Source organism: Chiloscyllium plagiosum, chromosome 18, assembly GCF_004010195.1.
Source record: "Chiloscyllium plagiosum isolate BGI_BamShark_2017 chromosome 18, ASM401019v2, whole genome shotgun sequence".
NCBI classification, from domain to species: domain Eukaryota; kingdom Metazoa; phylum Chordata; class Chondrichthyes; order Orectolobiformes; family Hemiscylliidae; genus Chiloscyllium; species Chiloscyllium plagiosum.
In genome coordinates, this window is record NC_057727.1 from 51498089 (window position 1) to 51525306 (window position 27218).

General features: G+C 40.6%; 1 protein-coding gene across 11 annotated transcripts in view; it reads right to left on the bottom strand.

Annotated features, from left to right (window-relative positions):
- chl1b (cell adhesion molecule L1-like b) overlaps positions 1-27218 on the bottom strand; it is a 712521-nt gene that overhangs the window by 486044 nt on the left and 199259 nt on the right. For all 11 annotated transcript variants that reach the window (XM_043708376.1, XM_043708384.1, XM_043708378.1 and 8 more), the window contains 4 exons: positions 21453-21558; positions 16009-16202; positions 3097-3219; positions 1572-1742 (listed from right to left, as the gene is read on the bottom strand). In XM_043708376.1, the coding sequence (XP_043564311.1) occupies positions 1572-1742; positions 3097-3219; positions 16009-16202; positions 21453-21558 (594 nt within the window). The remainder of the gene's footprint in view (positions 1-1571; positions 1743-3096; positions 3220-16008; positions 16203-21452; positions 21559-27218) is intronic.

A 27218-nucleotide genomic window follows, 5' to 3' on the forward strand; every position in this document is an offset into this window, starting at 1 on the left:
TTAGCTGAAAATGTGTTGCTGGAAAAGCGCAGCAGGTCAGGCAGCATCCAAGGAGCAGGAGAATCGACTTTTCGGGCATAAGCCCTTCTTCAGGAAGGGCTTATGCCCGAAACATCGATTCTCCTGCTCCTTGGATGCTGCCTGACCTGCTGTGCTTTTCCAGCAACACATTTTCAGCTCTGATCTCCAGCATCTGCAGTCCTCACTTTTTCCAGCTCCAAGTATTAAGCAATCTCATAATTGTAATGGACTTTAAAACTTTATCAATAACTGAGGTCATGCTAACTGACCTATAGTTTCCTTCTTCTGCTTACCCCAATCTTAATTAGGGGTGTTACATTAGCCATTTTCCAGTCCTCGAGCACCCTCCCTGTCTCCAGTGATTCCTGAATGATCACTACCAATGCCTCTGCAATCTCCTTAGCTATCTCCTTCAGAACTCTGGGGTGTAGTCAGGGTAATTTATCCACCTTCAGACCTTCCAGCTTCCCCAGCACCTTCTCCTTAATGATGGCCACCACATTCACCTCTGCCCCTGATTCTCCTGAAGTTCTGGTATGCTGCTGGTGTGTTCCAATGTGAAGACTGATGGAAGGTACCTATTCAGTTACTCTGCCATTTCTCGGCTCTGCATTACCAATTCACCCGTCTCATTTTCTAGTGCTTCAATGTCAATTCTTGCCTCTCCATTACCTTGTAGATATCTAAAATAAATTCCTGTAATTTTATTTTATATTACTAGCAAGCTTACTCTCGCACTTCATCTTCTCCCTGCTTATTGCTTTTTTTGTTATCCTCTGTTGGTTGTTAAAGGCTTCCTAATTCTCTGGCTTCCTGCTAAAATCACAATATTAGATGATTTTTCTTTTGCCTTTATGCTGTCTCTGCTTGTCAGCCATGGTTGCCTCGTTATCCCCTTTGTATGTTTCTTCCTCCTTGTGATGGATTTCTGCTTTGCCTCCTGAACTATTCCCACAAACTCTTTCCATTGCTGCTCCACTGTCTTCCCTGCTCAGTTCCCCTTCCGGCCAATTCTGGCCAGCTCCACACAACACAATCTGATATCTGAAGTTACCTTTACTCAGTTGTAACAAAGTTACAAAGTTACATCAGATTCCAGCTTCTTCCTCTCAATCTGAAATAAATGTTCATTGCGATCTCCAAAAAAAAACTCGTCAAGACATTCTCACGTGTCAAAAGGACTCTCAGGTTGTCTTAATTGGGGATTTGATTTTACACTGAATCGCAGGATGAACAAATACAATAGGAGATAGGTGACCTGTGAATCAGTTATATAAATGGAAACAAAATAATAAATCAGGTCAGAACTTATGTTCAACAAGCCAGCAAGAACTAACTGTACAGCCTAAAATCCTACAGAAAGCACCATGCTTTAGTAACATTTGTCAGCTATATCCCATTAAGTTAGCTCTCCTGATATCTCCCTGCTAACTGTAGCATTGCTGTTCATCTTCCCACAGTTATAGCTATATCATTGCCTTTTATTTTGAGATGATAAGACGATATAGGATGAATTATTTCTGTCTGGCCACTAAAAGAACAAAACTTACATGGCGTAACAATCAAGCTGATGGGCTCTTTCTGTGCAATTGTTCTTGTTCTGGAAAAATGTGCGAAACAAAGGTAGTCTTCCCGGCTGTCAGATGACTGGACATTTGAAAAGTAAAGATCTCCATTCAGCCCCTGGGAAGCTCTGCTGTTCTGTTGTATACGCTGTATCTCTGAAAATTAAAACAACTTTTATTAAACCATAAAATGTGTTTACAATGGTGATTTGCCGACACACTTCGCTAATTTCACTTCTACAATTTATAAAGGCCATTGATTCCATCCCAGCAATTCATTATACAATTGTACTCATAACATCAATGAATTAAAAAATTAATAACACCAATTTTTAATAACGGTAGCAGATCTAACTTTCTGGCTCTCAATTATTCCTATTGTTCAGCAGACATGCTCTTTTTTTCTGACACCTGGTTATGCAGTTAAAAGAAAATTTAACAGAAGCAATAACAGAATAAGGCTAATTTGTTGATTAATCACACCTCTCTGGTATGCGAAATATCATAGCATGGAACCTCAACTTGCAAAACTCACACAATTCTCAAACTACAGCCTCCATTATTTACAGTGAGCATGTTGGTGGTACATACAATTTGCCTATCATTACTGGTGGATGGTAAGATCAAAAAGGTGCACAACCAACAATTTCTTTTTTTAACGTGAAACAGGAAATCAGAGTCTGCAACTATCTATCAGACTGATTATATATGCTTCCAGAATCTCATCACTCAAGCAATCATAATTTAATGAAACATGAACAGCTGGAGACTGGAGTTTGAGTTCAGCACAGCCTTTTAAATCAGAGTATGCGAGATCAGAGATCTGCCCTTTATTCAATTTAGTTTCCTTGGGATCCCTAATATCTAACCTCATGCTTTACAGTAATTCAGTATCACTGACAGAAAGCAATAATTCATGACATCTTTCTTTTCATTTACAATGTCAGTACTGTCAGTTTTCAAGAGGTCTACATACCTCTTAGTTATATTGTTTTTCCTAATACAGTTGTAGAAGATGAGTGTTGATCTTGATACCAGTGCAAGTTTTTTGTACTCCTTTTCATTGTTCTTATTTTCTATACAGCCACCTTTTGTTTTTCTTTATATTTCTTCCATTAACTAAAATCTGTTAGTTTTTGCATTTTTGTGCTTGATGTTTGCATTTTTTAAAATTTTGTATTGTCTCTTGGTTTGATTTAGTTTGTCTAAATAATGCATATGATGTGCCTTTGCTGCATAATATCTTAAATGCTCCAAATGATTAAATCAAATCATTATAATTCCAGACTGACAGCTGTTTCAAAATGACAGCTGTTATGGCAGAAGAATTGTAAAATTAAAACTGATTTTATTCCCCAACATTTCCATTTTAGTTATTTTGCAATCAGAAAAGAAAAGCCAATTGAGGCTGACAAAGACATGAGCAGATGCGATGCTGACTGAATTTACCAATTTAGTTTAACAGCCGGCTGGTATGCGTAGTCATAAATGTATAAGAGATGGCACTTACTGCTGGTCATCCAATAAATATTTAATGGAGGTGGCCCACTGGGAGGATTGCAGGGTAGTACTACAGCATCGCCCTCCTCAACTTCAAAATGTTTTATACTTTCTTTTGGAAATCTCGGGATAGCTGGGAAAGACAAAACAAAGCATTAGTCATAATGTGTGAAGTTACTAGAAAGAGAGCACAAGCCAGACAGACAAATGCAGTTGAATGAACTGCATGCCTGGTCAAGGTCAGTAAATGTCAAATTTCTTATTTCATTAACTGCATCATGATCCTCACACACTACTCAATGTGTCACACCCAATTGTCACCTTCCAACAATCTCCATCAATCATGATTCTATCATGACAATAATCTAATACTTGTAGCTTTATATTGTCCTTGCATACTTGGCAGTGCTCTAAATCTCACACCCGCACCTCACAGGCTGCATGCACTGTCAACTTATTCAAGCTGGACAGACATCATCTGAACATGTTACACCACACTTAGTAATACATTTTCCTCATTTTATTCAGGGAAAGTCGACACATAATTGCAGGCATTGGTTGTCAAACAGACAGGACCAGGCAAAAATGCGTGTTTACACTCCAGTGGAGAAAATCATTACCAGCAGGTGGTCATCACTGACACTCTGGATAATAACAACTTGAGAACATAAGAAATAGAAGTGGGAGTGGGCCACCTGGCCCCTCGAACCTGCCCCTCAATTCAGTAAGATCATGGCTGATCTTCTTGTGGACTCAACTCCACTTATCCGCCCGCTCACCATCACCCTTAATTCCTTCATCGTTCAAAAGTCTATCTATCTTCGCTTTAAAAACATTCAATGCGGTAGCTGCAGCAGTTTCACTGGGCTGGGAATTCCACAGACTTACAATCCTATGGATGAAGAAGTTCCTCCTGGACTCAGTCCTAAATTTATACTCCCTTATTTTGAAGTTATGCCTCCTTTCTGGAATCAACCGTGTGAACCTTCTCTATATCCGCTCCAATGCCAGTACATCCTTTCTCAAGTAAGGAGGCCAAAACTGTACACAGTACTCCAGGTGTGGCCTCACCTTCACTTTATACAGCAATAGCACAACCTCCCTATTTTCAAACTCCATCCCTCGAGTAATGAAGGACTTGTCTTCTTAATAACCTGCTTCACCTTCAAACCAATGTTTTTATGATTCATACACAAGGATATCCAGGGCCCTCTGCAGATCAGCATGCTGCAATTTTTCACCATTTAAATAACAGTGGGACTAAAACAATTAGAAATTATTATATACATAGTTAATCTTCCTAATCTTCCAGTTCTCCCACATCCCTCTTTCTTCATCTGATCTCGATGCTACAAATGGCATCAAGCTCACTTTTGCCCCCAACTCTCCCCTTAGCACAACATTCCTGTTCTCTCCTTCTCCATTTGGATATATCTATACTGCAACCGGGCAGGGAGTGGAGATGGAAGAAAAAGAATTTCACCATCATGTTTATAGCCACAAGGTCAGAAATGCACACTGTGCTTTAGATGGTAAGATAGAACTGCAACGTGGACATAGAGTGAATCCAGCCATAAGTTGCCTCCAGGCAAGGAAGGAAGCAATTGTAGCACAGATGCCATGTCGCTTGAGAGCAAGATTAAAAACAGAATTCTGCTCAGACAGACTCAAATGAGCACCTTGTGGGAACAGGGCAGAGCAGGTCAGAGGCTGGATACTCATTGGAAGTCACTCATCTCCTGACTCCATTAAGGTTCTCCAGAGGTTACAAGGTATCAGTAAGAGTATCATGAAACATTGTGCACTTGGCTGGTTGACTGCAAACACTGATGCAGAGCCTGATGCCAGCCATGAAAAGGAGCCCATTTGATAAGCAGTCCATCCTGCACCATAAATGTTTACCTTGCTCCAAAGCTGCCAGACTGCAGTGCACTGTACACCATCTGCACTGACGTACTGAAGTAACTCACCAATGTTCCTTCACCAGCACTTTTTAAACACACAATTTATAACATCAATGAGAAGAAGGGAAGCTTACGCATAACGGTATCACTAGCTGCAGGTCATGCACCATGCCATTCTTTCACCATCACTGCTTCAAAAATGGGTATTCCCCACCTAAGAGTGCGGTCAGGATATTTTGGCACACAGACTACAAAGGTTCAAAACATTGGCTCAAAACATACCCTTCAGGGCCATGAGGGTTGGGTATTAAATGTTGTCCTTATCAATGAAAACTACATCACAATGAACAACTTCAAACAAAAACAAGAACACGCATCTTAAATACAGATGTGAATGAGTTCAAGATGGACTGCAGTCAGGCTTGATTAAAAACAATCTCACCTAACCACAGTAATTTCAGTTCCCAATCGTATTTATCTAAGAATGTTGAAACTGCCATGATATAATTCAAAGAATCATGGGGAATCTACCCTGTATTAAGGACAAAAGTGTAACTGGGGAGAGAATAGGGCCCCTCAAAGATCAGCAAGGCGACCTTTGTGTGGAGCCGCAGAAAATGGGGGCAATTTTGCATCAGTGCTTACTTTGGAAAAGGACATGGAAGATACAGAAAGTAGGGAAATAGATGGTGACATCTTGAAAAATGTCCATATTACAGAAGAGGAAGTGCTAGATGTCTTGAAACACATAAAAGTAGATAAATCCCCAGGACCTGATCAGGTGTACCCTAAAGCTTTGTGGGTAACTAGGGAAGTGATTGCTAGCCTGTTGCTGAGATATTTGTATCATCGAAAGTCACAGATGAGATGCCGGCAGACTGGAGGTTGGCTAATGTGGTGCCACTGTTTAGGAAAGGTGGTAGGGACATGCCAGGGAACTATAGACCGGTGAGCCTGATGTCAGTGATGGGCAAGTTGTTGGAGGGAATCTTGAGGGACAGGATGTACATGTATTTGAAAGGCAATGACTGATTAGGGATAGTCAACATGGCTTTTTGTGTGGGAAATTATGTCTCACAAACTTGACTGAGTTTTCTGAAGAATTAACGAAGAGGATTGATGAGGGCAGAGCAGTAGATTTGATCTGTATGGACTTCAGTAAGGCGTTCGACAAGGTTCCCCATGGGAGACTGATTAGCAAGGTTAGATCTCATGGAATACCGGAAGAACTAGCCATTTGGATACAGAATTGGCTCAAAGGTAGAAGACAGAGGGTGGTGGTAGAGGATTGTTTTTCATGCTGGAGGCCTGTGTCCAGTAGAGTCCCACAAGGATTGATGCTGGGTCCACTACTTTTCAACATTTATATAAATGATTTGGATGTGAGCATAAGAGGTATGGTTAGTAAGTTTGCAGATGACACCAAAATTGGAGGTATAGTGGACAGCGAAGAAGGTTACCTCAGATTACAACAGGATCTTGATCAGATGGGCCAATGGGCTGAGAAGTAGCAGATAGAATTTAATTCAGATAAATGCGAGGTGCTGCATTTTGGGAAAACAAATCTTTGCAGAACTTATACACTTAATGGTAATGTCTTGGGAGTGTTGCTGAACAAAGAGACCTTGGAGGAGTGCAGGTTTATAGCTCCTTGAAAGTGGAGTCGCAGGTAGATAGGATAGTGAAGAAGGCGTTTTGTATGCTTTCCTTTATTGATCAGAGTATTGAGTTACAGGAGTCGGGAGGCCATGTTGTGGCTGTACAGGACATTGGTTAGGCCACTGTTTGAGTATTGCATGCAATTCTGGTCTCCTTCCTATCGGAAAGATGTTGTGAAACTTGAAAGGGTTCAGAAAAGATTTACAAGGATGTTGCCAGGGTTGGAGGATTTGAGCTATAGGCTAGGCCTGTTTTCCCTGGAGTTTCGGAGGCTGGTGGGCAACCTTATAGAGGTTTACAAAATCATGACAGGCATAGATAGGATAAATAGACAAAGTATTGTTCCTGGGGTGTGGGAGTACAGAACAAGACGGCATAGGTTTAGGGTGAGAGGGGCAAGATATAAAAGAGACCTAAGGGGTAACCTTTTCATGCAGACAGTGGTACATGTATGGAATGAGCTGCCAGAGGAAGTGATGGAGGCTAGTACAATTGCAACATTTAAAGGGGATTTTTTTTGGATATATGAATAGGAAGGGTTTGGAGGGATATAGGCCAGGTGCTGGCAGGTGGGACTAGATTTGGTTGGGTTATCTGGTCAGCATGGACGAGTTGGACCGAAGGGTCTGTTTCTGTGCTGTACATCTCTATGACTCTATGATTGAAAATGGGCAATAATACAGAAAATTCACTTTACTGTCCATAAAATGCTTTAGAAATTTCTGAGACTTTAACTCACTCTAAATGCAAGTCTTTTTGTTTAATTTTTTTCTTATCGGTGCTTCAATTATCTTGTGGAAACAAACTCAATTCCAAATTAAAAAGTCATATAGATGTACAGCATGGCACCTTCAGTCCAACTTGTCCATGCCGACCAGATATCCTAAATTAATCTGTACCCATTTGCCACCATTTGGCCCATATCCCTCTCAATCCTTCCCATTCATATACCCATCCAGACGTCTTTTAAAGATTGTAATTGTATCAGCCTCCACTACTTCCTCTGGCAGCTCATTCCATACACACACCACCCACTGTGTGAAAAGGTTGCCCCTTAGGTCCCTTCCAAATCTTTCCCCTCTCACCTTAAACTTATGCTCTCTCGTTTTGGACTCCCCCACTCAGTTGTGAAAGATGAAAGGGTTCAGAAAACATTTACAAGGTTGTTGCCAGGGTTGGAGAGTTTGAGCTGTGGGGAGAGGCTGAATAGGATAGGGTAAGTTTCCCTGAAGTATCAGAAGTTGAGGGGGTGACCTTATCGAGGTTTCTAAAATCCTGATGGTCGTGGATAGAGTGAAGAATTGCTAAGGTAATGTGAGAGGTAATTTCAGTTTAAACTTTAAGATGTGCCTGGACCACAGACTGGTCTATAATGAGGCTGAATAGGATAGGGTAAGTTTCCCTGAAGTATCAGAAGTTGAGGGGGTGACCTTATCGAGGTTTCTAAAATCCTGATGGTCATGGATAGAGTGAAGAATTGCTGAGGTAATTTTGAACTTGCCATGTTTTTTCATTACACAAGAGGAAAAAATAGTCGAATATTGATATACACCAAGAATTAAGTTTGCAACAATAGTTGTTTGCAATCTATGCTTTCAGCTTTCAGAGATGAATTAAATTATGCCCAAATCTATCACAAGGTGTTCTTTTTTTACCACCCTTCTCTTGGGAAGTCATTTAGGCAGTCTAATTCATTTTGTAGCAATTGTGGGGAACAAGACAAACTGCCCTGCAACTTGATACTATAAAAATACCAATTAAAAAGATTGCAAGTCCATCTGGTGAGGGAATTGGGGAAGACAGTTGTTAAGGAGCTTTATATGGGTCAATAGAATGTGACGTTCTTCTGCAGTTAAAGTTCAAGCATTTTATTCCAGTACAGGAGAGCTTTCTCCCTGGCTAAACAAATTGATGCTCTTGGCCAGAATAGAAAAGTATTCTATTTTCCATTATAATCTCAAAATTTGATGAACAGAAACAACAATCACCCAAAAATGCAAAGAAAGAATTTGGCACCAAAAAAAAAATTATACAATGAAAGTGGGAACATTTATCAGAGACATTCTGCGTCATAGAATGGTGGACACATTTCCTTACATAGGAAATTATGCACTTTGTTTAGTCCAAGACTTCATCAAATTGCATGCCATTTCAAGAGTAGTGTTGCTTGCTCAGAATCAGAACCCCTTGTGTCCAGACTGAAATATATAATCAAGCTTACATTTCAGTGCAGTACTGAGGGGAAGGTTGCACTGTTGGAATACAGCATTTTCAGTGGGATAACAAAGCAAAGCCCTGTCTGCCTGTTTGTATAAGTGAGAAACAGGGCACAGTGAAGAAGATTATGTCAAAGTACAACAGGACCTTCATCAAATGAGCCGATGGACCAAGGAATTTAATTTAGATATGTGGCGTTGCATGTTTGCAAGTCAAATCAGTGCAGGACTTATATACTTAATGGTAGGGTCCCAGGGACTGTGGCCAAACAAAAAGACAGTAGGGGGCAGGTTCATAATTCCTGGCAGGTAGAGTCATTGGTAGACAGGGTAATGAAGGCAGCGTTTAGTATACTAGCCTTTTTTGATCAGTGCATTGAGTGTAAAAGAGTTGGGATGCCATATTAAGGCTGTACAGAACATTGGTTAGGCCATTTTTTGGAATACCATGTGCAAAGAAAAGATGTTGCGAAACTTGAAAGGGCACAGAAAAGATTTACAAGAATGTTGCCAGGATTGGAGGGTTTGAGCAAAAGGGAGAGACTGAATAGGCTGGGGCTAATTTTCCTGGAGCGTCGGAGGCTGAGGGATGAACTTATAAAGATTTATGAAATCATGTGGGGTATGAACAGCCAAGGTCTTTTTCCCCAAGGTGGGGTGGGGGAGTCCAGAACTAGAGGGCATGGGTTTAAGGTGAGAAGGGAAAGATTTAAAAGGGTCCTAAGGGGCAATGTTATCACACAGAGGGTGGTGCATGTATGGAATGAGCTGCCAGAGGAAGTGGCAGGGGCTGGTACAATGGCAACATTTAAAAGGCATCTGGATGGGTATATGTTTAAGAAGAGTTCAGAGGGATATGGCCCAAGTGCGGGCAAATGGGACTAGATTATTTTAGGATATCTGGTCAGTGTGGGATGAGTTGGACTGAAGGGTCTGTTTCCATGCTTTATAACTCTACAACATGATGATAAGTTAAATATTTGCATCTGACTGCAAAGGTACTTGTGCATTAATATTAAAATGTCAAATTAAACATACCTTAGTCATCTCAAATTAAATTAAAATTGCAATTTTGTACCCTGCAGGGTGTTCTCCAACATCAAGCATTTCTTGTTAAGAAACCTATTCATGAATAGATAACACAGCAATGTTCTTCTGGTATCAAGACGCGTAGACATTATTACCTAGTTATATCCTTTGGAGCATTATTCATAAACGTTTTGTGGAGATTTATAATTCAAAGATATTTCTAAATTACTAAGCATTGCCTGAAGTTCAACGCATTGTCAGACTTTTATACAGACACAATGGCATTGCTTCACTCCCTACCATGCCCACCACCATTCAGAGGTTAATTGATCAGTGGTGAAAAGAAACTCCACAACTTGACCAGGTTACTCCACAGCCACTGGGCTCTTACTTGGCTCAAGTGGGACCTTCCCCTCACCTCCCATCAGGAAGGATGTCCTGCCCTCCAGGACTGATAGTCAATCAAATCTCATGATCCCCACATGAGTACTGAGACTGTCGAGTTTGGGGACTTCCAAAAGAAGCACCATAGAGCTTCACATAAAGGGAAGTCCTGGGAAGAGTGGCTGGACTTGGTGAGGAGTGGGGAGGATGTGAGGACATGCAACTTTGACAGAGGGACTTTGACAGAGGGGAATGTGGGTTGGCACTTTGCTGAAGGAGGGTCTACAATCAGTTGCAGGTGCCCAAATCAGAGGCACTGACCTCCCATCTCCATAGGGTGCCAACAGGAGCACCAACACGTAGCTTTAGCACCTGACAATGGAGATAAATTCCCACAAGTAGCAGAAGGGTGTCCTTAATTGGCTGTTCATTGGACACACAAGGCATCAGTTTACCCACAGGTGAGATGATTTGCTGATGCCTCCACTGTCATGAGTCAAACGCCAGCAGGGATGGGTTGGTAACAGGCATCCTTCTGCCATTCTGATACACCATTTTCAGCCCCTGTCCCACACCCATTAACCAGTTCATTTAGGAAAAGGAATGGGGAGAGGGAGGGGTTGTTGTTCATAACACTCCAACAGTTTCTTGCTCTTGAGCTACACAATTCCTCTCACACCCTTGCTATTCTTCCCCCTCACCCGAGAAATTAAATGAATTACAGAACTAAAGTCTGAATTCATTCTTTTGTCATAAATTTTAATTCCAACTAAATACTCATCTGACATATACAAAAATAATCTTGAACTTAAATGCAGTAAGAAACATAATGTAGATTGAGAACTTGCCTTGATATGTACCTTGTAACATGGACATCCTCATGAAAGTAGTTTTAGATTAATGTGTATCCTTACACCATCAATTTAATACAGGTAATCATCCATACTCTACCATAAACAACAGTGGATTGCATACATTTGGAGCCAATACAGGCCTGGCAGATCTGAGTTATGTTGGCAACTCTCACATCATTCATCAACGAAAACAAAAACAATTGTAAAAAGCCTTCCAGCATGAAGAGAAAAACACTAAGATTAAAAATAGTTGAAAAATGTGGTACTGGAAAAACACAGCAGGCCAGGCAGCATCCGAGGAGCAGGATAATCGACGTTTCGGGCATGAGCCCTTCTTCAGGATTCCTGAAGAAGGGCTCATGCCCGAAACGTCGATTGTCCTGCTCCTCGGATGTTGCCTGGCCTGCTGTGTTTTTCCAGCACCATATTTTTCAATTCTAGTCTCCAGCATCTGCAGTCCTCACTTTCTCCTAAGATTAAAAATATCCAAAATATGGTTTAGAACATTCCCGGGTAGTCCATAAAGATTTTTTTTAATGTAGAAACAAATGGTTATTCGTTGATGTGCATTCTGGGATGTAACTAGCATATTTATTTTAACATTTCAAACTGAATCAAAATTACACTGTCCTTTTGTATTTGTATCCTAAAATAATGCGTGCAGAATCTACATAACATCCTACGAACAACAAACCTTTGAAAAATTTGAAAATCTTTGTAAAAACAATTCCATACAAACTCATAAAAATGAGCGGAAATAGGCCAAAAGGCCCTTTGAGCCTGCTCTGCCCTTTAATAAGATCAGGACTAATCTGACTGTAAACTCAAATCCATTCCCGCCTCTCCCTGATAATCTTTCAAACACTTATTTACCAAGAACCTACCTCTAAATTAAGAATATTCAAAGACTCTGCTCCGACTGCCTTTTCAATATTTTAGACTCATAGTACTCTGAGTAATGCATTCACTTCACCTCTGTTCTCAATAGACAGCTTCTTATTTTCAAACAATAATCCCCAGTTCAAAATTCTCCCTGAAGGGGAAACATCTTTTCCACACCTCTCTTATTTTGACCTCTCAGGATACTATTAATTCAGATTTTATTCTACTGAGTTCCTCAAGCTACACACCTAACCTGTCCAAGTTTGAGTCATAATACACTCAGCTATTCCAGGCATTAGTCTGCTAAATCTTCACTTAATTTTTCCAACATATTTACATCCTGCCTTAATTAAGGTGACCAATACTGTGCACAGTACTCCATGTGTGGTCTTACCAATGCTTTAAGTATAATCCCTCTAACTTCTGTATTTAGTTCCCCTCATAATAAATTTTCACATTGAGAAGAATTAGAATTAATGTTTATTGTCACACATTATCAAGTTATGAAAGAACTGAAGTTCAGTGAAAAGTCTACAATGTCGTCAATACATGGCACCATCTTAGGTACAAAAAATAGGGAAAATAAAGCTGGAAGACTGGAGGTTGGCTAACATGGTGCCACTATTTAAGAAAGGTGGTAAAGCCAGGGAACTGTAGACTGGTGAGCCTGACATCGGTGGTAGGCAAGTTGTTAAAGGGAATCCTGAGGGATAGGATTTACATGTATTTAGAAAAGCAAGGACGGGTAGTCAACGTGGCTTTGTGCATGGGAAATTGTGTCTCACGAAACCGATTGACTTTTTTGGAGAAGTAACAAAGAGGATTGATGAGGGCGTGATCTATATGGACTTCAGTAAGGCATTCGACAAGGTGGCTCATGGTAGACTGGTTCGCAAGGTTGATCACATGGAGTAGAGGATGAACTAGCCATTTGAATACAGAACTGGCCAAAGGTAGAACACAGAGGGTGGTGGTGGAGGGCTGCTTTTCAGACTGGAGGCCTGTGACCAGCGGTCTGCTGGAATGATTGGTGCTGGGTCCACTACTTTTTGTCATTTATATAAATGAGTTGGATGTGAGCATAGGAGGCATGGCTCCTAAGTTTGCAGATGACAACAAAACTGGAGATGCAATGGAGGTTACCTCTGAGTACAGCGGGATCTTGATCAATGGCAAATGGACTTTAATTTCGATGAATGTGAGGTACTGCAGTTTGGAAAGGCAGACCAGGGCAGGACATATACTCTTAATGGTAACGTGCTGGGGAGCATTGCTGAACAAAGAAACCTTGTAGGTTTATAGCTCCTTGAAATTGGAGTCGCAGGTAGATAGGATAGTGAAGGCGGCATTTGGTATTCTTGCCTTTATTGGTCAGTGCATCAAATATAGGATTTGGGAGGTCATGTTGTGGCTGTACAGGACATTAGTTAGGCCACTATTGGAATATTGCATCAGTTCTGGTCTCCCTGCCATTGAAAGGATGTTGTGAAACTTGAAAGGGTTCAGAAAAGATTTACAAGGATATTGCCAGGGTTGGAGGGTTTGAGTGCAGGGACAGGCTGAATAGGCTGGGGCTGTTTTCCCTGGAGCATCGGAGGCTGAGGGATGACCTTATAGAGGCTTATAAAATCATGAGGAGCACGGACAGGATAAATAGACAAGGTCTTTCCCCTGGGGTGGGGGTGTCCAAAACTAGAGGGCATAGGTTTAGGGTGAGAGGGGCAAGATGTTAAAAAGGACCGAAGGGGCAATTTTTTCACGCAGAGGGTGGTGCATGTATGGAATGAGCTGCCAGAGGAAGTGGTGGAGGCTGGTACAATTACAAAGGCATCTGGATGGGTAAACGAATAGGAAGGCTTTAGAGGGATATGGGCTAAGCACTGGCAAATGAGACAAACTTCGGATATCTGGTCAACATGGATGAGTAGGACCGAAAGGTCTGTTTACTTCTAAGTCTAAGAGTTGGACCATATGGTCTGTTTATGTGCTGTACATTACGTGACTCTATGACTCTAAAAGTTATACTATGTATATCTGTAATGTAGTGTAAGTATAATTTAGAGAAATAAGAATTAAAGTTAAAAAAAATAGATATTACAGGCATCCGAGAAGGGCTTCAACACGGTCTGACCAGGTGCCACAGTTCCTAACCAGAAACAGTCTTCACTTCAGGCTGCTGGCCACCCCTGCTCTGCTCTGGGCCAGTGGCAGAAGTGGGAAAGACAGAAGAGAGAATAAAAACACAAGAGGGGGAGAAAAAGAGAAAAAAACAAGAAAAGTAATGGACAGAGTGGATGAGCTCCGGTTAGAGCGTCCTACTCCACCAGCATCTTGAATCAAAGATAACTTTGCTCCATATTTCCTGGAAAGTTTCAGCACAATTTTGTGCTCAAGAGTGATGCTGCCACATTATTTTCACAGGAAGTATACTTGTAACTGATTTACATTTCTTTATTGTTGAATCATCATTACACACTAATTTCTCAGAGAGTTCACATATTTTCGAAGATATATTCATCGAAAGCCTCTGCTGTTTATTTACAATTCTTAGTTTCCACCCCCCCCCGCCCCAATAAGGGATTTGCTGACACAATGTTCGTTCGACCGAACCAAACCACCTTTAGTCTCTATGCATCCAAAACCTTTTGACCCACATTCACCCTTAACATGTTCAGAAGAACTAAACCACAATTTTTTTTTGCCACTGATTGCAGCACTGCTGAGAATGATAATAGATGTGGAGAGGAACAAGCCGTTCTGAAAATGGTGTACACAGCAAAAGACAGCATTCCTTTGTTCTTGTCATTAATTATGCTGTTGCATACTTTATGCAAATCTTTTATGGTCCAAAAAAAAAAGGAAACAAAAGGTAGCACAAGCGCCATGGAAAAGATTGCCAAGGAATCAGATAAGGTGTGGCTAAATTCTGCATAAATATGATCCAGGGTCCACAGGGACTTGTGTTTTCAAAATCATTTACATCAGTTTCCTTTTTTGCTGGATGGTGATATTAAGTACACACAAGACAAACTTGTTAAATCAATAATTTATACAGTTGATTCATTTCTTGTTTGGAAGGGGTGCTTAACCTAAGCAAATACTTTGAAAGACTCCATGTCAAGCTAAGGAGAAAATGCTGTTTGTTTGATGTGGATTGAACAAACTCTTCCCATTGGTCAATTCAACTTAACCCGAGTTCAAAAAACAGAGGTCAAGATATGCAAGATGAACCTGGAGAACCTTTCCGCTCAGTAGGGATTCCTCTGGACTTTAACCACCAAATCCTGGTTTCCCACGTGGATTCCTTCTGCTTCTCCAGCCAAGATTAACCTGATCATTGGCACATTCCCAAGGATTTAAAATGCATGGAATAAATTGATCAATTAGCCAAACTGATTTATCGTTAACTGTGCCCAGGAGCATTCCAGACCTGCCTGATTAGATTCCCTACAGTGTGGAAAAAAAGGGCCTTCGGCCCAACAAGTCCACACCGACCCTCTGAAGAGTAACCCACCCAAACACATTCCTCTACCTTTACCCCTGACCAATGCACCTAACCTACACACCCCTGAACACTATGGGCAATTTAGCATGACCAATTCACCTGACCTGTACATCTTTGGATGTGGGAGGAAAGCAGAGCACCCAGAGGAAACCCACACAGACACAGGGAGAATGTGCAAACTCCACACAGACAGTCGCCCAAGGTTGGGATCGAACCTGGGAACGTGGCACTGTGAGGCAGCATTGCTAACCACTGAGCCACCGTAACGCTCACAATGTAGCAATTAGAGTAACAAGATCATCAAAGCTGGTTTTCCTTCCAAATTGCTTTCACTTCACATGCTATTTGAACCCAAAAGCATATTGTTGAATAGGCTTTGTATTTGAATAAAGTGCATGTAGATTAGCAACAGACATTGTCAGCAATTCCTTCAACTCAGATTTCCATGAAATGACTAAAAGCAAACAAGTGAAATTATGAAGAACTCACCTGCAGTAACAAAAACAATTTCTTCAGATATTGCTACTCCCAGATCATTGCTGGCAAAACAACGGTATTTTCCCTGAAAAGTCTTCAAATTTCCATTGCTGTTTTTGATTATGAAAGTTCCTGAGTTTGCAATTGTGGTCACTCTAGGATCTTGGGATGGATCATATTCTTTGCCATCCTTAGTCCAGGTAAAACTAAAAAAAAACAAAGTATTTCCTGAGTTATCCAATACACTGAATACCCCGTCTTCCTGAATTACAAATCATCTGTTTAATATTCAGAAAAGATTTTCCACAGAGCAAAAACAGGATTTCGCATTTGACATTCTTAAATTGGTGAAGCTGCAAGGAAATTTACATTTCATTAATTTGGTTTCTGCTTGCACCCTCTGATATTAAACTAGCACAGACACGGTTTAAAAAGTAGATGTCAAAAACTGGAGTTATCCTCACTTCCATTGAAACTAAATGCATGGTAAAAACATACATTTGAAAATAAGTTTTGAGTGAAAATTGCATTAAAATATTCATAAACCAAAGAATAAAAGCAGAAACATGCAAATACTTTCATGTCCTCAACACATAAATGGGATACTTCTTTATGTCAACCAACGAGTGCTGCATTTTGGAAAAGCAAATCTTAGCAAGACTTATACACTTAATGCTAAGATTCTGGGGAATGTGGCTGAATGAAGAGACCTTGGAGTGCAGGTTCATAGCTCCTTGAAAGTGAAGTTGCAGGTAGATAGAATAGTGAAGGTAGCATTTGGTATGCTTTCCTTTATTGATCAGAGTATTGAGTAGGGAGTTGGGAGATCATATTGCGGCTGTACAGTACATTGGTTTGGCCATTTTTGGAATATTGCGCGCAATTCTGGTCTCCTTCCTATTGGAAGGATGTTGTGAAACTTGAAAGGGTTCAGAAAAAGATTTACAAGGCTGTTGCCAGGATTGGAGGATTTGAGCTATAGGGAGAGGGTGAATAGGGTGAGGCTGTTTTCCCTGGAGTGTCGGAGGTTGAGGGGTGACCTTATAGAGGTTTATAAAATCATGAGGGGCACGGATAGGGTAAATAGACAAAGTCTTTTCCTGTGGTGAGGGATTCCAGAACAAGAGCATGGGTTTAGGGTAAGAGGGGAAAGATATAAAAGAGGCCTAAGGGGCAACATTTTCATGCAGAGGGTGGTACGTGTATGCCATAGAAAGTGGTAGAGGTTGGTATAATTGCAACAATTAAAAGGCATCTTGATGGGTATATGAATAGGAAGGGTTAGGAGGGATATGCACCGGGTGCTGGCAAGTGGGACTAGATTGGGTTGGGATATCTAGTCAGCATGGACAAGTTGAACTGAAGGGTCTGTTTCTGTGCTGTATATCTCTATGACTGTATGCAAGTTGAGGTTGGAATGGGTCCATTAGTCCCCTCAAACCTGCTCACTATTTACTAAGATCATGGCTGATCTGACTGTAACCAAAATGTTTTAACATACTAAAGAAAGACAAGTTTGTGTGAAAGATGCAATGCTTTGTGATATTAAATGAACAATATGAGGGGAAAAAAAAGCTTTAAATGTTTGTTTTCAAAATGAACATAAAAATTCTGTGCACCTTTGTTTTGCTTGATCGGTCATTCTTCTTTCCACTCATGGCTGATTGAAGCACAGCCAGCAGTACAAACCACCAACGTGATGGGCTTTGATCCAGAAGCAGTATGTGTACTTGAAAAGAACTTTGAAGAATTCGCATCAATTGTAAATGAATTGATTATAATTTTTGGAGAGGAAGTAATACAGGCACAGGTGACCTTGACTTTGAAGTGAAACCAACAGAATGGATTTAAAACGTGGAGAGTGTGTGGCATTCAGACAAAAGGGAGAAAGAGCAGAGCTAGAGTGAAGGAGCAGTGAGTAAACCAAGACAAATGGTTGGATTCCTAACTGGTCAGAAATAAATTTAAAACTTATGCTGTTATTTATTCCAATGGTTTCAAATTTTTCAACCTCCACATGGTCGGGCACAGAATCTGCCACATCTTGTGAAGTTAACAACAGTTTTGGCACAGACAAAATGACATGACTGACATGAGCAAAGTATCTAGATTTTCTAGAAAGCAGTGCGCTATTGTGTGGAAGACTGCAAGGGAAGAACCCTGCTCTCTGCACAGAGTCAGCTCAAGGCTTGAGAAAGACAAGAATTCATCCAATATCATCAAAGCTGGAAAGAACTTTGCGACTGCAACTAATGTCAGACTGGTGGAGTAGATTGTCTCGAGAAGCCACAATAACTACTTGCACTTTTATCAATAATTCCATATTGAACTTAAGAATTGCACAATTTACAATGCTTCTGATGCATATCAAGTTTTAAAAATTGAACTATTCTTCTGTAATTTGCTTAGTTTGTAAGTTACAGAACTCAAACTGGGATAGCAACACCACCAGTAGCTGCCCTCGGGGATCAGTGTTGGAACTGCAGTTATTTGCAATTTATTTCAATGATTTGGAGTTGGGGACCACATGTAGTGTGTCAAACTTTGCAGATGATGCTAAGATGAGTGGCAGAGGATTGTGAAACTTTGCAGAGGAACATAGATACTTTAAGTGAGTGGGCAAACATCTGGCAGATGGAATACAATGGTAATAAATGTGAAGTCATCCATTCTGGTAGGAGTAACAGTAAAAAGGCGTTTCACTTGAATGGTAAAACGTTGCAGCATGCTGCTGTGCAGAAGGACCTGAGTGTCCTTGCATGAATCATAGAGGCTTGGTCTTCTGGTAAAATAGATAATTAGGAAGGCAAATGGAATTTTGTCCTTCATTGTTAAAGGGATTGAATTTAAAAGCAGGGAGATTATGTTGCAGCTGTACAAGATGCTGGTGAGGCCACACATGGAGTACGGCGGGCAGTTTTGGTCTCCTTACTTGAGAAAGGATGCACTGGCACTGGAGGGAGAGCAGAGGAGGTTCACTAAGTTGAGGGGGTTGGCTTATAAGGAGAAAGTGAGTAGACTGGGATTATATTAATTGGAATTTAGAAGAATGAGGGGGGATCTTATAGAAACATATAAAATTATGAAGGGAAGAGATAAAGTAGACATAGAGAGGATGTTTCCACTGGCAGGTGAAACTAGGACATAAGGGCATAGCCTCAAAATTACAAGGAGCAACAATGTAATTATCTGCAAATTTAAAATTATGTTTCCAAGTAAAAATGAACATAAATCAGTGACACACAAATTTTCTGACTGAGTAGCAATACACAGTTCTCACCCCATAGTTACAATGAAGCATTCCACGAAAAGTCCAATTTAGGACAAAACAGTCCCACAGGGGACTGAATTGAGAAGGAATTGCTATGAACCTCTTCACCCAGAGGGTTGTGAATCTATAACATTCATTGCCCAGTGAAGTAGTTGATGCTACTGCTGTAAATGTGTTTAAAGTTAAGACAGATATTTTTTGAACAATGAAGGAGTTAAGGGATACGGTGAGAGGGTGATTACATTTAGCTGAAGCCACAAGAAGATCAGCCATGATCTTATTGACTGGCGGTGCAGGCTCATAGGGTCAGATGGCCTACTCCTGCTCCTCCACATTCTAATGTTCTTACATAAAATCTGGACAATTTGTTCTTCCCTGACTGGTTCACCCAGAAGATGATTATTTCATCTTAGTTCAAACTTCCTGTCTTTTAGTGTTATATCTTCCTGCTCTGAAGTTAAAGATTCACAATGAGATGCAACTTAATAAACACTCATAGCTCTGTAGATGTCCTGTGGGCATTAACAGTACATAACATTTACAGCAGGAAAGCAAAGACTGTTTTGCCCTCAATTGGACTTTTCATGGACAGCTTCATTGTAACTATAAGGTGAGAACTGTGTATCGGCACTCAATCAGAAAATTTGTGTATAACTGATTTATGTTCATTTTATTTTGAAACATTATTTTAAATTTGCATGTATTTGCATTGTTTCCAAGATAGGTCAGCTGAAAATTGCTTCAAACCATTTACAACAGTTTCGTCACTGTAGAAATTCCAAGTCTATAGGTGAATCTCCTGGATTTAAGATGAAAAATTTAGGCACAAGACAACCTAAAGACCATATGTGGAGATATTTTTGGACTTTCAAGGTTATTTTCTTCTGAATACTTTCTTTTAACGATTTCTGACTGAAACTTACATAATACTTAGCCAAACGGTGTTAGTCTCCGTGTGTCTCTGTAATGTTTCTGAATATCTGACCTCACAATGTATTTACTAGGGCTAAGCAGCTGGACAGGGCTTTCCATTGGATGCTCTGCTTAATCTTGGAAGGAAAAAGGCAGCAGCAGAAACAGGAGATTCAGATTGAGGCACTAACACAGGAGGTCGTATCACTTCCATTATCACTTTTGATGGCACTGCACACATATTTATGATGGCACTGCACACATATTTATTTCATATTTATTGGTTTATATTCTTGAGTAAGAAAATTGTCTTTACCAGAAATTTCAGTCTGAGTTTCCACTGACAAGCTCAATAAGGAAACGGATATAAATCCTAGCATATTTTCAGTCTAAGTGCAAACTAATAAATGCAGAACTGAATAGGAGACACATGAATCGAAGAAAACTACATTGTTTTCAGACGGCGCCTTAATCTTTGCAGTTTTTTCACTCAGAGAGGAGCATCAACCTGTTTCATATAAATACTGCTTCTCATTCATCTCAAATCTCCCACTTCATGCTAATCTCTCAATCTTACTGTTCATCTTCCATCACTTGATTGATTTTCTTCTTTCAGCTGCAATCATTTTTCTGTCATCCTGTGTATATCTTTCTTGTTTGCCCATTGTTTTTCTTTTCTGGCAGTTTTTCACTTCTTCTCATTCCTATATGTTACCTAACCCGTTAGAATAGGCTGTTAACCGGGATCTGATACTTTCAGTTACATTCCTCACAGCCATAGCTATACTGCAATAGAATGGTTATATTCAATATTAAACAGCTTTACTAAGTTGGGAGAGGGTATTATAGAACATGCCATTGTATGTTGCTCTTTTTAAAGTGACAGGAAAGGAGAAGAAATGTTGGGCTGTAAAGTTTAGGACTGACTGCAATGGACCAGAACTGATTTCAAATTGGAAGAAGAGAATGATCAACAATGGACAACAAAACTGAATCCGCTTGAGGAGATTTTGTCAAAAGAAATGCATTGACATGAGCAGATTTTGTTTTAGTTATTAGACTGTTTCATACTGATTTGCAAAATTTAATGACTTTGCATGCTAAACAACCTTGCTCGTACATAGGTGGGTCAATTTTCTAGGCCTTGTAGGCATTCACCAGATGCAAAGATTTAGGAAGAAAACACTGAGGCAACATAAACACAAATCTGTTCAGTGGTATTTCGGTGATCTAACTGAAAGGCATAACACAAATCATCAATGGCAATACGTACTTTGGTGCTGGATTTCCTCTGGCTTCACACTTGATAATGAAATCATCTGTCGGATACACAACATGCCTCTTAGGCGATTGGTTGGTTATCGTTGGAGGTTGCTGAACTGGAAGAAGATTGTCACATTTATAATGAGTTAGATCACCACAATGAAATAAAAAGCTCAAGCAAAGTTCCAAATACGTTAACTAGTTCCATTACCAGGTAGATAATTCTTCAATAAAGGTGTGTACAATCTGAATTCAAATGTATAATTGACGTGGTTAAGTTGTTGAAGCTTTCTTAGCTGGAACATGGCAATGAAGTTTTAATGAGTATTGTTATGAATCCATTTCCCAGAGTTATCATTTATAGACAAGCAAAAATAATTTGAATCTGCTGCATGTAATGCCATGGTTGTAATTCCCTTAATTTATCCCTTATAGTGCACTAAAAAAAGACCAACTTCTCAGTTTACTTTTAAAGCCAAAGGTTATAGTAAGAAATATTCATGAGAACATTTCATTTTAATGTCTCATCATAGAGATCCTCCTAATACTTGTAGTGTGAAACACTAAAGTACCTGAGAGACATCAATAGACACTTAAGAGACATCAATGGATTAATTAATAGAAATGCTATGTTTGACCTATTATGAAAATTAAAGTCATCCATTTTACAAGAGCAACAATAGGGAATATTTGATTCTCTACAGCTAGATGAATCGTAATGGACTAAGTGAATACCCTGACTGTAAATGTCTTAAGATCTTTTAAACAAACATTTGCAGTCAACATGTTAATCATTAGTTCAAAAAGAGAAGCAGGAATCGGCGAAGTCACTGTCATTTTTAAGCCTATGACTAATATTGAATCAGAATGAAGCTGTATCTTCAGTGTGAATCTCTGCAGTACAGTGGAAATGGTATTCCTCTTTAGCTAGCTGGAAAACTGCATCATAATGTGAACAATACTCATCTGTCCTTTTTAAGCATGAATTTGGGATAATATTTGACTTTCAAATGTTCAGTTAGCTAATCTATTTGCTTTTTCTTCATTCATGGGATGTAGGCATTACTGGCTGGGCCAGCACTTGTTTTCCAGCCCTTCTTGCCCTTAAAAAGATGGTAGCGAGCTGTCTTAGAACATAGAACATTACAGTGCAGTACAGGAACTTCGGCCCTCTTGAGGAAACCTTCCTGAATGCACTTAACAAGTTCCATCCCACCTAAGTGCTTAATGCTTTGGCAGTCACAGTCCATATTAGGAACAGTAAAATCTCCTACTATGACAACCCTATTGCTCCTGCAAATCTCTCCAGTCTCTCCGCATATTTGGTCCTCTAATTCCTATTGATTGCTTGGGGACCTATACTACAATGCCAATAATGTCACCATCCCCTTCGTATGTCTTAGCTCCAACCACAAAGCCTCACTGAATGATCCTTCAGTCATTTCATCTCGGGGTTGACTGCTGTTTGTCATTTTTATAAATTACCTGGATGACGGCGTAGAACGATGGGTTAGTAAATTTGCAGATGACACTAAGGTCGGTGGAGTTGTGGACAGTGCGGAAGGATGTTGCAGGCTACAGAGGGACATAGCAAAGCTGCAGAGCTGGGCTGAGCAGTGGCAAATGGAGCTAAATGTGGAAAAGTGTGAGGTGATTCACTTTGGAAGGAGCAACAGGAATAAAAGTGTGTTTGGTTAATGGTAAGATTCTTGGCAGTGCAGATGAGCAGAATGATCCCTGTGTCCATGTACTCAGATCCCTGAAAGTTGTCACCCAGGTTGATAGGGTTGTTAAGAAGGCATATGGTATGTTAGCTTTTATTGGTAGAGGGATTGAGTTTTGGAGCCACGAGGTCATGTTGCAGCTGTACAAATCTCTGGTGCAGCCGCACTTGGAGTATTGCGTACAGTTCTGGTCACCGCATTATAGGAACGATTTGAAAACTTTGGAAAGGGTTCAGAGGCAATATACTAGGATGTTGCCTGGTATGGAGGGAAGGCTGAGGGACTTGAGGCAGTTTTCATTACAGAGAAGAAGATTGAGAGGTGATTTAATAGAGACACATAAGATAATCCGAGGGTTAGATAGGACGGACAGTGAGAGTCTTTTTCCTCAGATGGTGATGGCTAGCACAAGGGGACATAGCTTTAAATTGAGGGGCGATAGATATAGGACAGCTGTCAGAGGTGGTTTCTTTACTGAGAGTAGTAGGCAAGTGGAACGCACTGCCGACAACAATTTTAGACTTGCCAACTTTAAGGGCATTTAAATGGTCGTTGAATAAACATATGGATGAAAATGGAATAGTCTAGGGTTGATAAGCTTCAGGTTGGTTCCACAGGTCAGTCTTTTTGAACTATTGCAGTCCAAGTGCTGAAGGTAGACCCCTAGTGCCATGAGGGAGAGAATTCCAGGATTTTGATCCAACAATACTGAAGGAAGAGGCAGGATGGTGAGTGACTTGGAGGGGAATTGCAGCTGGTGGTATTCCCATGTATCTGCTGCCCCTGTCCTCCAAGGAATAAGTAGTTGTCGATTTGAATGTGCTGTCTAAGGAGTCTGGGCGAATTTCTGAAACTATCCTGAAGATGGCACACAATGTTGCTATTGAGCACCAGATTTCGAGGAAGTGAATGTTTGTAGATGTGGTAGCAATGAAGTCGATGATGGAACCAAACTCACTTAGTGTTATCAGAGCTGCACCCATCCAGGCAAAATCATCACACTCCTGGTTTGTGCCTTGTAAATGGTGGACAAAGTTTGGGGAGTCAGGGTTTATTTCACAGTGAATCATAATTTCATGGTTACCATTACAGCAGCTAGATTTTCAATTCCAAATTACCAATTTAAATCCTGCTTGCTGTCATGATTCTAAATAAATCTATGCCCCAGAGCATTAATCTGAACCTTTGGATAACACGCCCAAAGACAAAACCACAATGCAACCATCTTCCTCAACTTCGGATATGCTTTTAGTCAGACTTTGAGCATTTGTGCAAACAGAGCCTGGAACTTTTATCAATTCTCACATTGAACACTTTATTTCTCATCACTGGTTCATGACTTTTCCTCTAGGTATTGCAGTTCATTCCTAACTTGATCCTTACTGTCTGGAATCATTTACTCTCACTGTCCTGTTTACAACCTTTCCTCTACTGCTTCAACGTTTATCACTTTGTAACTTGGAATTTTATGTATAAAGTTATATCCTGCCCTTCCTACTATTCCAGGATTTGCAGTTATTCAAGATGGCAAGTATTTAATTTACTGCCCTGATCTGCAAAATTTGTAACAATCAAATGAAGAACTATGGGCTAGACAATGGCTTGTAACTACATAGTGTGATTCCTAATTGAGTCAATAGTGGTTCAAAGTGACCATATCTGTAGCAACTGTTGATTGCCTGAGGAACTCCAGGTCAGAGCACGTGAGATGGAGTCTAAGCTTCCAAACCAGTGACATACCAGGGAAGGAAATACTTAGCTGGACACTGTGTCTCAGGAGGCAGTCACTCCCCTGAGATTAACTACCTTGAAATCAATCATTGTTCAGTGACTTTGAGTGAGGCAGGTAGAGGGATCCATGAGTTACTGCTGAAGAAACCTCAGCCCTTGAGCTTGTCTAGCAAAATTCTTGCTCCATGTTTGGAGGTGATTGGGGGGCTGTACGGAGGATCAGCAAACTAACCATAGCACCGTGGTACAGGGAGCCACTCAACAGAGGGGGAGAAATGAGAAATGTATTTGTAATTGTGGATAGTGAAGCTAGGGGAGTAGAGATTGTTCTCTATGGTGAGGATTGAGAATCTCTTTGTTGCCTGCCTGGTGCCGAGGTTCAGGATATCTTATCTGGGCTGCAGAACTTGGAGTGGTGCTGGGGTGGAGAGTGTTGTGGTCTGTGTAGGTACCAACGATATAGGTAGAAAGAGAAAGAGTCTGCTGAGGAAATATGAGCAGCTAGGGACTAAATTAAAGAGCAGAACCATAAAGGTAATATTCTCCAGATTACTACCTGAGCCATGAGCAAACTGGCACAGTGTCAAAAAAATTAAAGGGGTAAATGCATGGCTCAAAGACTGGTGTGAGAGAAACAGGTTCCAATTCGTGGGACACTGGCACCAGCCCTGGGGAAGGAGGGAGCTGTTCTGATATGATGGCTTCACCTGAATGTGGTGAAGATTATTGGGAAGCCAGTGGCTTGGAAGATTTTAAAAACCAGCAGGAGAATAACAAAAAAAGCAATGAGAGGGGGAGAAAATGAAATGGGAGAGTAAGCTCGTTAGTCATATAAAAGATGATTGTAAGAGATTTTTGTAGAAATCTGGAAGGTAAGAGAGAGGCAAGAGTGCACATTGGACCACTGGAAAATGAGGCTGAAGTAGGAATGGGAACCAAAGAAATGGCAGAGGAACAGAATTGGTACATCCCATCAGTTTCCACAGTGGAAGACACCAGAACTTCAAGAGAGTTGGGGGCAGGGGGAGACGAGTGTTGTGGCCATCACTAAGGAGAAGGTGCTGGGGAAGCTGAAAGGTCTGAAGGTGGATAAATCACACAGACCAGGTGGACTACACCCCAGAGTTCAAAAGGAGATAGCTGAGGAGATTGGAGAGGTATTGGTAATAATCAGTCAGAAATCATTGGAGTTAGGGAGGGTACCAGGTGACTGGGAAGTTGAAAATCTAGAGGCTGGATGGCCTGCCCTCAACCATTGGTAAGATTTGAGAGTCTGTTATTTTGGATGAAATTGTGGAGTACTTCCATGGTAAAACAGGCTGAGTCAATATGGCTTTGTCAAGAGATGATCATGTCCAAGAAATTTCTTAGAATTATTTGAGGAGGTAGTGAGCAGGTAAGACTAAGGACAGCTAGTGGGACGTGATATATTCACAAGTTACCACACAAAAGTCAGCAAAATAAGATAAGAGCCCAGGGTGTTAGGGCCAAAATACTGGCATGAATAGAGGATTAGCTGACTAGCAGAACGTTGAGATAAAGGGTCTTTTTCTGGAGTCCCCCAGAGTTCTTGGTGGGACCACAACCATTCATGTTATACATTAACGATCTGAACAAAGGAACTTAGAAGTGATGGTAAGTTTCCAGATGACACAGTTTGGTGGAGGCACAGGTACTGTTGTGGAAGTGGGAAGGCTGCAGAAGGACATAAGTAGGCTAGAAGAGTGGGCAAAGATGTAGCATGTGGAATAGAATGTGGGGATGTGGAAGGTGATGTATTTTGCAAGAAGCAAGAAGAGAGGTGTAGAATATTTTCTAAATGGGGAAAGGCTTCAGAAATTTGAAGCAAAAAGGGTCTTCAGAGTCCTGGTTCAGGAATCTCTTCATGTTAACATGAAGGTTCAGTTGACAGCCAGGAAGGCAAATGCAATGTTAGCATTCATTTCAAGAGGGTCAGAATACATCAGCAGAAATGTACTGTATAGGCTATATAAGACTGCATTTGGAATACTGAGAACAGTTTTGAGCCCTGTACCTGTGTAAAGATGTGCTGGTCTTGAAGGGGGTTCAGAAGAGGTTTACAAGAATGATTCCAGGGATGAAGGGCTTGTCATATGAGGAGAAATTGGAGACCATGGGTCTGTGCTCAATGGAATTTAGAAGTACAAGAGGGATCTGATTGAAATTTACAGAATACTGAGGGGCCATAAGACCATAAGACATAAGAGCAGAAATTAGAAGGTTGAGGGGGGGATCTAATTGAAACAGACAGAATACAGAATGGCCTGGGCAGAGTGGATGTTGGGAAGATTCTTCCATTC